Source organism: Leptinotarsa decemlineata, unplaced genomic scaffold, assembly GCF_025532065.1.
Source record: "Leptinotarsa decemlineata unplaced genomic scaffold, Ldec_3_MD MMD2_tig00000035_RagTag_RagTag, whole genome shotgun sequence".
NCBI lineage: Eukaryota > Metazoa > Arthropoda > Insecta > Coleoptera > Chrysomelidae > Leptinotarsa > Leptinotarsa decemlineata.
Window position 1 is genome coordinate 25389862 of NW_027412540.1, and position 13944 is coordinate 25403805.

General features: G+C 34.9%; 1 protein-coding gene across 3 annotated transcripts in view; it reads left to right on the forward strand.

Moving 5' to 3' along the window:
• The window catches only part of LOC111503854 (probable E3 ubiquitin-protein ligase RNF144A), a 76324-nt gene that overhangs the window by 31526 nt on the left and 30854 nt on the right, over positions 1-13944 (forward strand). For all 3 annotated transcript variants that reach the window (XM_074172131.1, XM_074172130.1, XM_074172132.1), the window contains 2 exons: positions 3531-3811; positions 6901-7231. In XM_074172131.1, the coding sequence (XP_074028232.1) occupies positions 3580-3811; positions 6901-7231 (563 nt within the window). In that variant the 5' untranslated portion in view covers positions 3531-3579. The remainder of the gene's footprint in view (positions 1-3530; positions 3812-6900; positions 7232-13944) is intronic.

Genomic DNA, 13944 nt, shown 5'->3' on the forward strand with positions numbered 1-13944 from the left:
TATTAATTTTTTTATAATGTGGCATTGCAAAATACATATAAATCTCAATTTTTACCCTTCTATCACCAACTTCTTTTTCAATAGGCATTTTATTAATTTAATTATTGTTATTTCCGCCAGGCGTCTATCGGTGTCACTTCGCACTAGGTAAACAGCACGGAGTAGGGATGACAACGACGCCGGTCTCCTGCCTCTCTCACACAATAAGCCTTTTCTTTCACTGGATTTGCCAGACATGTCATCGCATAATTTACAACTGAAGGTTGGAACGCTCCGTAATTTGAATCAACCACTGCTGTGCAACAGCACGCGATTAGTCATTGAAAAATAATGAAAAACATTGTCGAAGCCACAGCTTTTCGAATGGCAAGTTTAGAGGTACCTAACGATATATTAATATAACGAATTTCGTTCATACCTACAGATGTGCCAATTCATTTTAAACGTGTGCAATTTCCAATCAGATTGGCATTTGCAATGACTATCAATTAGTTGTCACGCGCAAATAATAACATCTTTTTATCAAAATGGATGTTCTGTACGGGCAGCGTACCGCGCGCTCCGTCCATTTTACGGTCGTCATAATCGCCCTACCGAGAGGACTATTTGTGGATAATTTGAGCCCACCAGTAAACAATCGACCAACACCCGTACGTCAACGAAACGCAAGATCTGCCGAAAACATCGCCGCTATCTGTGAGAGTGTGTTGAAGAATCCGAAGCAGTCAATTTCGCGTCGCTTACAAGAATTCGGCCTTTGACAGACCACAACGTGGCGAATTTTGCGTCGTGACTTGGCCTGCATCCGTACAAAATTTAACTGACCTAGGAACTGAGGCACATTTCTGGATGAATGGGTATAGTATTTCCAATACCAATTGGAACAGCACAGAGAAGGAATTCCCGCCTAGACATAGGCGTCGGCATATTATTTTTCAGTTACTTACTCTTACTATCATAGCAATTGATCACCCCATGAAAAAGTAATCTCAACTGAATTTTTCCACCATGGGTAATTATGAAAAACTTCGAAATTTAAGGTAGTTGATTTCCGAGTCGAAAACTCTAAAATACAATGAAAACACAAATAATCACCGAATTCTCGTCAAAAATATATCTACAGAATAATAGAATCCAACAAAATTGCTAGAAAAATCAAAATTCTTCTTCACTATATTCGGATGAGGTGGAATCATCATCGGGTTGAATAACGATCGGATTTATGGAACTTGGCACATAATATTTGTTCTCTTCTTCTATAACGTGGGCCACACAGTTCTTCCACACATCACTATTACCTTCTTCATTCACAACTTGCCTTATATTGGTCAAGCACTACAGCATTCAAAGTCGGTGACTGATTACATTTCCGCAAGCTTTCTTTCATTGTGGCCCAAACCATTTCAATTGGATTGAACACACAATAGTATGGAGGCAAACGTAAGGGAATATGACCACGTGTTTCACACATCGAATCAATAATACTCTTTTTTGAAATTACGTTGTTTCATGGTCGCCAGTAATATCTTTTTCGTTGGAATCTTTTCGGGTATTTCCATGTCATGATTTCTCATGAAATCAACAATATCCGCCTTTTTTTGTGTTATTATTTCGTATTGTAGTCAATAACCGAGAATGATACGAAGCGTTATCCATAACAATAACCGAGTTTGGAGGAATATTTGGGAGAAGCTGCTCACTGAACCAGGTTTCGAATAAAGCCGCAGTCATATCTTCGTGATAATCAGTAGACGAATCTTTTATATTTTTGGCCGACAGAAGCAAAGATTTTAGGTACGAAACCACTTTCATTCTCGGCATGCAAAATTATAACACGTTTTCCCCTTGAAGAAGGTGTGTTCAAAGCACAATCCTTAGTTTCGTCTACCCAGCCATATCTGACAACATCATGGGTGTCAAACCAAGTTTCGTCGAGGTAGATTATATATCTGCTGGATTCTCGGTAGCTTTTCATTCGTCTCAAATATTCTTGTCGGAGTTGAACAATGCGTGTCGATTCCATTATGACCATCCGATTGTTCAGTTTTTTATATTTGAAACCACAAGACAATAAGACACCTCGTAGAGTTTCAAAAGATTTGTAATTGTAATCGGGATAGTCGAGTAATTTATACCAAATCATTTCCAAGGTTGGTACTTCATTTTTTTGGTATATACCATAAATTGTTCGCCGAATGACATCTTTTGTAGCACCATCAACGTTTGCGAATTTTTTATTCCTTTGTTTTTGTTTCATTGCATGGTCAATGACATCCCCTATTTTAATGACTGTCCGCTTTTAAATCTATTGTTGACAAATTAATTTGCAGGTAGTGGTTCCACTAGTTATTTACCGAAAAATCAATTAGGATAATCATCATTTAACAAACAGAATCCACATCGGACCAAAAAACTCTAGGTATATAAACAGCTAACCCTTGTCTTTATATTCAGTGTCAATTTGGTTCTCCTGATGATGCTAACCTTGTTAGCGAAACGCGCCTCGAGTGTAAAAATGTCAGTTTGGTGTTAGAGTAATTGATCTCTAGAAAGAGTTTTCAAAAATCGGTTTGCAAAACAACTCACTACCTAACCTAACCCCACGAACACACGGCACTGATAAAGAAATTTTGTGAACCGGACAAAAAATTAGTATTCAGTCCAGCTAGCCGAGCCTTTATTCCTCAACTACATTTGATAGCACGTTTACTAACTATCTGGGCGACTAGGGGCCACAGGCAAGAAATGTTTATGACTGTACTCTTATTTTTATTGCCGTTCCAATTGGAAATGGATAGACTATACGTGGAACAAACAAAATTATCGAATTTAGGACGATACAAATCCACATGAGACCCAAGAGCGTCCAATGTGTCCAGAAAATGTCACTGTTTGGTGTGGGTTCTGAGCTGGCGACGTCATCGGTCCATATTTCTTCGAGAACGACGTTGACCAGGCCATCACTGTCAACTGCGAGCACTATAGGTCGAGGATTACCAATTTCTTTTGGCCTGAATTGGAAGATGTAGAAACAAACGACATGTAGTTTCAACTGAACGGCGCTACATGCCACACAGCTTAAAAGCTGTGTGGCATGTAGCTTAAAAGGATATTCTGCACTAGCGATTTGAGGGCATGGTCATCTCACATGCAGGTGATGTAAAATGGCCACCGAAATCGTGTGATTTGACCCTGTTAGATTTTTTCTTGTGGGGTCTTATTATGTCGCGGGTGTATGCGAATAAGCCACAAACTCCATCGGTCCGCAAAGCCAATATTACCCATGCTATCGGTCGAATTCAGCCTGGTTTATGCGCCAGATTCATGAAAAATTGGACGTTTAGATACGCTCCACCTAGAGAAGCCATGACATACATCTGAACGATGTTATATTCCACACATAATAGCAGCATTTTATTGATATCCCACACTCACTTTATTTTACTCAAATTTAAAGATAGAAAGCGCTTAATGAAATACCCTATACTTTAATCAAACGTATGATTTACTGTAATTAAACTTTGTTTCAGGCGTTCAAAGAGAAACCTCCAAGCCTCTTGCTTGTTAGCATAACCAATAATGACTCTACCGATCCAACCATTAGGCATCGATAAGCCCTCGTTGCCACTGCGCAACGCGTGCGGCGTGGGTAGGAGAAGGCCGGCCTGTTTGAGTGCAGCGTGGGCCGATCCACCTATCACTAGAAGGGAGAGACGCAGGGCTATTTGTTCATGGTCGGTAGGGTACGGTACGCTGTTTGAGAACGACGAATTGCCATTGACCAGTCAAGATTTGACATCCTTCAAGAAAGGTAAATCACTATTTATGATATTTTTGACAGCAGATGTGTATTTTATAAAAAATAAGATATAGTCTGGCGACACAAGTGTAGAGTTTTTATCCAAATCAAACGATCAACGTGACCTACTTGATTTCATTTAGATTTGAAGCTTTTCCAAAATTATATCAGCTGCCTTCTATTTCGACGGGTGTGAAGTTATCCACATCCACAAAGTACACTGAGAAAAAAATATCGCATTATTTTTTCACTTACCGACTCTGCACACCTACCATTTTTCAATATGATACGCTAATTGACCGAATTAGTAAAAAAACATAACCATCCTAGTTTATTAAACTGTCTGAAGGGGTGAAAATAGGGTGGAAATATTTAAAAAAATCGTAACATGAAAAATCGACTTTGTACACTTACAAGATTGAGATATGTTATTACTAACTCCTGATTTGACGAGAAAAACTTCACGTTACAGTTCTCCAGGCCGTCTGAGGGGGTAAAAATGTGGTGGAAACTTGAAAAAATCATATATTTAAAAATTGAGTTTGTACACCTACAAGATTGAGATATAATATTCCTGACACCCGATTTGACTAGAAAAACTTCACGTTACAGTTTTCCAGGCCGTCTGAGGGGGTGAAAATGGGGTTGAAACTTGAAAAAATCATATATTTATAAATTGAGTTTGTACACCTACAAAATTGATACCTATATGTTATTCCTGACATCCGATTTGACAAGAAAAACTTCACGTTATAGTTTTCCAGGCCGTCAACTAATATGGTGCAAAAGTTTCCGGTCTTCTCAGAACTGAAAAACTCTGACACGTTGTTTTTATTTGTTGAATCGATCATCAGGAGAATCTCAATCTTGTAGGTGTTCAATTTCAATTTTCAAATATATGATTTTTTGAAATTTCTACCTCCTCAGACGGCCTAGTAAACTATGACGTGAAGTTTTTTTCTGTCGAATAGATCATGATGGAAAACATACCTCAAACTTGTAGGTGTACACATTCAATTTTCGAAGATACGATTTTTTCAAGTTTCCACCCCATATTCACCCTCTTAAACGGCCTGGAAAACTATAATGTGAAGTTTTTCTTGTCGAATCGGGTATCAGGAATAACGTATCTCAATCTTGCAGGTATACAACCTCAATTTTTGAATATATGATTTTTTCAAGTTTCCACCCCATTTTCACCCCCTTAAGCGGCCTGGAAAACTATAACGTGAAGTTTTTCTCGTCAAATCGGGTGTCAGTAATAACATCTCTCAAACTTGTAGGTGTACAAACTCGATTTTCGAATACATGATTTTTTCAACTTTCCACCCCATTTTAACCCCCTCAGACGGCTTGGAAAACTATAACGTGAAGTTTTTCTCGTCAAATCGGGTATCAGGAATAACATATGTCAATTTTGTAGGTGTACAAAGTCCATTTTTCATGTTACAATTTTTTTAAATATTTCCACCCTATTTTCACCCCTTCAGACAGTTTAATGGACTAGGACGGTTCTGTTTTTTACTACTTCAGTCAATAAGCGTATCATATTGAAAACTTGTAGGTGTGCAGAGTCGGTAAATGAAAAAATAATAATGCGATATTTTTTTCTCAGTGTACTTTGTGGATGTGGATAACTTCACAACCGTTTACTAAAAACGTATTCTTATTACCTTATTGTTATGGAATTATCAGCTGAAGTAGGATTTTTTGGTTATTAAAAACTCCCTAAATTAAAAAAAACAATGACATTATTAGACAATATTTACAATATTTACATTTTTTATGTCGGCGCAAGATTATGTTTACATACTTACTTAGGTTAAGCTACTCCCAACGATTTTATTTTTTTTATCTGATCAATACCGTAGATTGCCGAGGCGAGTGGTGTGATGACTGCTACCTAGGACCTCCCGAACTATGTTTTAGTACATTTTTAGATAAAACTGTTTAACATAATTTTTTTCCCTTATTTCATTTTAGTTGAAAACTCATTTTCAGTTGACGCAGCAAACCCAACTTTCTGCTCTACCCAGATACTGCAAAGTCATCAAACACTATTTCTAGTGAAGAGAAGCCGTCACAATCAGTGCTTGCACTTCCCTACATCAGAGGATTATCGGAGAGGACAAGAAGAATTGGTTCCAAGTACAACATCAGAACCTGCTTCAGATCCGGTAACACTATCCGTAGCAGCCTCACGAAAACCAGGCCCCCAAACGCGGACTGCGATTCCAAGAATTGCATTTACCGGATACCCTGTGAGTGCGGAAAATCCTATATTGGTGAAACTAAGAGGCCATTGAATGTTCGCATTGCCGAGCACAAGAAGCACACACAGCGATGGGAAACCAGCAAATCAGGAATAGCAGACCATGTTTGGACCCATCAACACAACATCGAGTGGTCACAAGCTGAGATCTTGCACAGAGAGGAACATTGGTTTAGGAGAAAATTCAAGCAAGCCACATACATGTTGTCCAACAACGTATTCAGCCAGGCCAGCGTAGAAATACGCAACATATGGAAACCCATCATCTAACGAAAAATGGCCAACTCCCGCCAAAACGGTCATCTCTCACGGAACCAGTGAAGCGGAAAATGGAAAGCAGGGATAAGTGAAAGTATTTCAACGACCTATAAATAGTCATCTCTCGGAGGAATCAGTCCAGTCATCACCCGAAGACGATTGTAGATACTAACAATCCAAACGTCGTGAACTAACGTGACTTGGAATCTCTACACTTTTTATTATTTTCTTTTTTCATTCCTTTATTTTTATTTATTCAATTGTTATATTTTTACTTGTAGGTTATGTCACTATTATTTCATATCAGGTTTATTTTTGCTTAATATACTTGTTATTTTCAGCTATTCATTTTTAATTATTCTTTCTTAGTTGTTTCAGGGATTTCAAATCATTTTATATAGTAGACAATGGAAGTCCGAACTAGTGAAATTCATCATGAAACATTGTCAATCACCTCCATACAAACTATTTCTAATCATTACCAAATAATTTTCCCAGGTTTATATCTTATACAGTATCTATATGATCTATGTAATTAAATCTGTGACACTACTATTTCTTTATGTTCCAGGAAAAGTGGCCGACCAGACAGCTCTGATAGAGCCGCGAGGTCGTCGAATAGTGACCACCTCGACCGCTTCCCCCCATGCCCCGCCGAGCGGATCCGTTCCCGCTCGCCGCCCGTCCCGTTCCAGAGCTGAACCCCTTTTCGCGATGCCCGGCATCAAGTCGTTGTTGAACGGCAGGAGGCGCAACAGCGGCCTTGAAAATCCCCAGTCGCCATTGGTGGGCAAAAGAAGACAGGCGAACGCAGGCGAGACCGTACCTGTGGTGAAACCTGCTTCCAGCCTAGCCAGTCTGAGGAAATGCGAGACCGTGTTGGCTCTCACAGGATATCTCAGGTATTTTCTTACTGGTTACTGGTAGTCTGGGCACATTTCGTTTAAGGTCACCGTTCAATGAATAATTTAAACAAACAATGAGCTACTTGGCTACCTTGTTATTTTTGCTCTAATGCCAATTGAATCCGGCGATAGTTGTTTGAAAAATAATGATTAGAAAGTACCTACACAATCTTTAAAGCATATGTTTCAAGTTTGAAGGCCCTGCGTTGTTTAGTATTTGTTTGGCAGCCATCAATAGCGAACTTTTTTTTTCTTTGCAATTTTGGCCTTCAAAAACTCCAGTAACGCAATTTAATATTCATTGTTGATGGTATTTCCCTTCTCAAGATAGTCGATGACTATTACACAACGCACATCCGAGACCATAACCTTTCCAGCCGATTTAGTCTAGTTCACATGTACTTTTTTTTGCCCTATCCAAAAATTACGACCAAGGTGTCATTCGATTCGTATTGTTGTCTAGAAAGTTTAAGGAAAGGTCCGAAAACGCGCCGATAAAAATTACAAAAGTTATAAACAATCAAGTGAATAAAAATGGGGCTTTAGTTTTTTCTTAATATCTCGGAAAATTTTCAAAATTTTGGAAATTTGAAAAAAGATTTGAAAAGATCAATGAATTTGTGTAAATAAAGTCCCGAGTCCCGAGTCCCGAAACTGTATCTCGATTATTTATAATTTTTACAGAGCCCTGAAAATAGAGCCAAAAGCGGGTAGTCTGGCTTCCGCGCGCCTTTCGTCACTCTGACATAAAAACAAAAAAAATATTTAAACATATTAAATGTAAATATTAAGGAATGAAAAAATTCATGTAATGTTGGGAAACATCAATAAACAATAATCCGCAGTCAAAAAATTGTTATCCCAATTTTAACGTTAATTATAAATTTGTTAATTAATAACTTTTTCTGAATTGAAAGTTAATATAAAAATCCCTATAATTAATAAACTAAAACCCTGACATTTTTTTCCTTTGGTGAAGTTATCCTTAATAGGCAAAAAAATAGATTACCGTTGCCAAAATAAAAAAAATATTGTTTTTTATTTTTTTATTAACAATAATTGAAAATTATAATTTTATAAAAAATACATTACAAATTTTTTTTTATTTTTATTGTTTCAATGTTTCATGGCTAAAAACTAATTAATAATATTTTTTTTTAATTTTTTACAGCTATTGTTAATAAATTTATTATAAAAAAATACATTGTTTATAAGCAATTCGAATTTTTTTTTGCATTATGTTAATTGAAAAAAATCATGATTTTTAGAAAAAAAATGGTTTCTTAAAAAAATTTCTTTGTTGCTAAAAAATGCGTTTGTTGATTAACAATCGTTTTTTGCAACTAAATATTAATATCAAGGAACCGTATTTTTTAAATCATAAATTCTATTGTTCTTTAAGGTTTTGAAAAAACTTTTTTTTTATTCTTTTTTTAATTGTTTATTTAAAATAAAATTTGTTATAAACAAATTGACACCAGAGAATTCAAATATTATTTATGAAACCAGGAATAATAAGAAAAATATCATTCTGTTCGCGCATGCCTTTACAGGATGCGATACAACGAGCGCTATTTTCGGCAAAGAGAAAAAAAAATTGCTGGATATTATAGATAAAAATCCTCACCTGATGCAATACGTGGAAGTCTTCTACAATCCCGATGCCTCTCGTCAAGATATCGAAGTAGCTGGAGAGCGAATTATGCTGGCCTTGTACGGTCAATTCGATACTAATTCAACATCAGGCCAGTGTCGTGTTTCTCGATTTTCAAGTATGATTGCGAAATCAAAGACTACGATCAACTTTACCTCCAACAACAATAGCAACACATTTACACTCATTTAGGACGTATTACCAAGTTCAGTTTTAGATTGGTAATTATAATTTGAATCCCGAAGATTGGGGTTGGATCAAATCTGAAACAATGTTCCTGCCGATAAAAACAACGGAAAAACTGGCGCCTGACGACTTACTTAAGCTGGTTAATTGTGCCTGCATAAAAGAGTGTAATAATCGATGTGGATGTAAAAAAGCTGGGCTTCCTTGCTCATCTTTATGCAAAAATTGTAAAGGTGAAACATGTTCTAACAGTACAAGGCCATCACTTGATGATGACAATGATGATACTGATATCATGATCGGTCGATTAAATGCTATCGATAGTAATCCCGATGGAAATGAAGACGACCTTAATGATTATCAAGATTTTCCAGTAGGAGTTCAAGAATACTGTGAACCGATACTTGAAGAAGTCGAAGAGGAGGAGGTTCAAGGAACATCACGACAAGAAAATACAGAAGAAACCACAGATGATGAGCCACCGCCACTAAAACGATCTAAAAGATTACAAAAAAAAAATAATAAAAATTATAAAAAAAATTTCAACTGTACCAAACATGAATTAATAAAATTTAAAAATAACTTTCAGTATGTTTTTGATTTAGTAAATTCCCCGAAAACTTGATTTTTTTTTTATAAATAACGATCAATAAATAAATAATAGGACTACAACTTTAGTAAAAGGCTTAAATTGTTAATAATTTCATAATGAACAAAAAAGACTTGAGGCATATTTGTCATAACTGCAATAGTTTAAAAGTTATTATTATTATTATTATTTATTAACTTCAGGTACAATATAAAATATAGAATATAGACAGAGTAAAAACAAGTTAAGTTAATAAACTAAGAAGTCACATAAACTGTTTCCAGTTTGTGTGTGACTGTGAAAATTACAATCAAAGTTAAAATCACTTAAAGAAAATTAATAAAATAATAAAAATACAATATTCATATTCAACCCTAGATATATCCTTATTTACACTTACATTAGCTAAAATACATATATACACATATATATATATATATATATATATATACACACATATACACATATATACATACATACACATACATACACATTATAATTATAAAAGCGAAGGAGTGAATGAAAAAGACAAGTATCAAGGTATCACAATATTAAAAGTTTTATAAAAAATAGAATAAATTAAAAAAAACACATAGTTACTTTTATTATAGAACAAAGTATTGAAAAAAAAATTAAAAAATCATTTGTTTACGACAATTTACAAGAATAAAAAAGAAGTTTTTTCAAAACCTTAAAGAACAATAGAATTTATGATTAAAAAAAAAACGGTTTCTTAATTTTAATATTTAGTTGCAAAAAACGATTGTTAATCAACAAACGCATTTTTTAGCAACAAAGAAATTTTTTTAAGAAACCATTTTTTTTTTCTAAAAATCATGATTTTTTTCAATTAACATAATGCAGAAACAATTCGAATTGCTTAATAAACAATATTTGTTTATAATAAATTTATTAACAATAACTGTAAAAAATTTAAAAAAAATTATTAATTAGTTTTTAGCCATGAGACATTGAAACAATAAAAAATAACAAAAAAATTGTAATGTATTTTTTATAAAATTATAGTTTTCAATTGTTAATAAAAAAATATAAAATAACAATTTGCCAGGGTTTTAGTTTAATAATTATAGGGATTTTTATATTAACTTTCCATTCGGAAAAAGTTATTAATTAACAAATTTATAATTAACGTTAAAATTGTGATAAAAATTTTTTGACTGCGGATTATTGTTTATTGATGAATCCCAACATAACATGAATTTTTCCATTCCTTAATATTTACATTTAATATGTTTAAATAATTTTTTTTGTTTTTATGTCAGAGTGACGAAAGGCGCGCGGAAGCCAGACTACCCGCTTTTGGCTCTATTTTCAGGGCTTTGTAAAAATTATAAATAATCTAGATACAGTTTCGGGAGTCGGGACTTTTTTTACGCAAATTCATTGATCTTTTCAAATTTCCAAAATTTTGAAAATTTTCCGAGATATTAAGAAAAAACTAAAGCCCCATTTTTCTTCACTTAATTGTTTATAACTTTTGTAATTTTTATCGGCGCGTTTTCGGACCGTTCCTTAAACTTTCTAGGCAAAAATACGAATCAAATGACACCTTGGTCGTAATTTTCGGACAGGGCTGAAAAATGTCACCAAAAAGAGCTAAATCGAGTACATGTGAACCAGACTAATTGTTGTGCTTCTGGGTGCTTTGGACGAGGTTAACCAGTTGTTCTCCACTCAGATGACGATCGTTTTGATTCCGGAGTGAAGTAATGAATCCATGTTTCATACCTGAATCTATAGGATCGTCTCTGGCTAGGAGAGGTATAGAATCGACCGTAACTGGCTGGATATACGCCATGCTGGTGAACAGAACTGCAACTATGACTGTTCAAAGCGAGGCCATTAGGTTCAGGGTCACCAGGGGCTGTCCTCAAGGTGGGATAATATTTCCCCTTCTGTGGTCGCTCCTGATGGATAGCTTGATGTCCTGGACAGAAGAAAAGTGGATCTGCATAAGCCTACACCTACACAGTAGATTGAATGGACTGACGCCTATCAGAAAACAACTACTCCCCTGGCTAATACCACGAAGGGCGTTGGATTATATCCGACAGGCGTCAGTGCGGGAATCTTGATACAAACTCATTGCATTTTTGGTTTATAGTTCACTTGATAGAAATTTTAAATTGAAAAACAGTGCACTTTGTGTCATCTCTCTAAGTACCGTAGTTTTCCCGTAATTTATTATTGAAAATCGAATTTGGTAGGGTGGTGACGTCACGACCCTATTCCGGCTTCTTCGATTGACCAATAGAAACAATAGAAATAATCAACATTGCCAAATCGTAAAATTTACGGAGCCTATAATTAAAAATTTAATTATGGAAGTGTATATGAACCCGTTAACGTTTCAATTAATGAAAAATTCTCCACATGGAATAAAATGTACACGATAAATCATGTTTGGAAATAAGTTCTATATCTAAAATCAGTACACAAAGTCGATAGGTCACAAAATATTTACCTACACTATGATTTTATGCGTTATTTAATAATATAGGTACAGTTATGAAAATCAAAAAATATAGCAAACTGGGTTAAAGAATCATTTCAAATTTTCAATATATTCTATAATCCTCAATCTGTACAACTGCAATTTATTACAAAAAAAACGATTCCTACATACATACCTCTTTCTGATATAGCTACTAAATTCAAGTGCTATTATAGGCTTGCTTGGGTAATCTGTGGAATCTTCCAAAACTTGAGAGGAAGGTTGAATGAGGTAAAGTATAGACAGAATTGATTGTACTCGAACTGATCCAACAAGAGCTTCTGAGGTAATACCATTAATTATATGATAAAATTTAATGAAGTGTATCATACTTTCAGCGACAGTATTAACTCCAGATAATACTTTCTGTGGAGAATAAACACTTTTAGAACACACACAAACTAAACTCGATGAAAAAAACAAATTTTTCCTACGCGAGCTGTCAGCTAAGAAAAAGTTGAAACTCAATGTTGCAAAAATAAACAGAATAAACCAATAAATTGTGATATGGGTACTCCATTTTCCTGAGAATATGAACGATCAATTAAAATTTTCTATAATTATTCATTCATTTTTTTCAAGAATGAAGCCAGCAAACAAATAAATATACAATAATAAGATCGCTCGAATCCACGAATTAAGCATAAAAATGGACAATAATATTTGCCTTGATAACTGTATTTTCAAATGGTTTTCGAATGCTTATGGACCCTTATAAAATATATCAATTATCCATTCATGCTACCCACCAAAAATAAGAAATTCAACGTTACTGGTATATTAGCAATATTGTCATCTAGTCAGCCAGCGCCTTCCGTACTGCATGCGACAGTGTGCTCTTTCTAATGTCAACGGTTTCCACAAACTTCGTATTTTTGTTGAAATAATTTCAAAATGAATGTTGAGCACAAACTACTCACTCTATGACTTGTGATGTTGAGCCTAGTTTTGTTAAAGCTGACTCCCGACAAATTACCAAGAGTCGATTTTGAAATGATCGATGAATTTTACTTGAAAAATTTGCATTTGGTACCGAAATGAAGCATGAAAAATTAAAACGGTAGGTGGTATATTTAGTAGATCCCTTGTATTTATATGACATTCATTTCAAACTTTGTCTTTTATCGAAGGATGGAAAGTTTTGATTTAATTTTTATTTTATCTCGGCCAAGGAGCAGTATGGCGACTGAAAAGAGAAGCAAAAATATGTACAGTGAAATGTAGAATTACTCCAGAACATATCAATCCAAAAATAACCTGAAAAAATATTTTTCGAACTGTAAACTAATGACACGGAATATGCAGCAAAATAGGCACCCGCCAAGACCTACCTCTTACAAAAAAACGTTCTTTAATTAGATAATTGTAACAGTTGTATTCAACCGAGTTGACAACAACAACAAAAATGGCGTATGTCAAATTGGATCATCGGATCTGTGACTGAATATTAAAAACCAATTCACTTGGCAACTCCGCTCTAGACACGATCAATTTCATTGGTCAACAGATAGGCGGCAAATTTAAATTCTTGCTTTTCGAATTATTATTTTTTCTGCAAATGTAAAGAGATTTTGGGACCGACTAGGCTTGATAAGTATATTATACCCCTAACTCGATCAGTCTATAAGCAAACCAGTATCATCTTCTATAGCATGAAAAAAGCCCATTGGCAATACAACTGAAAGAGTCGACCTTCAATTTTGGAACGGGCACACTTGCAGACCGGTTTCGGGCTCATTAGCCACTCATCAGTGCAAGATATTGGC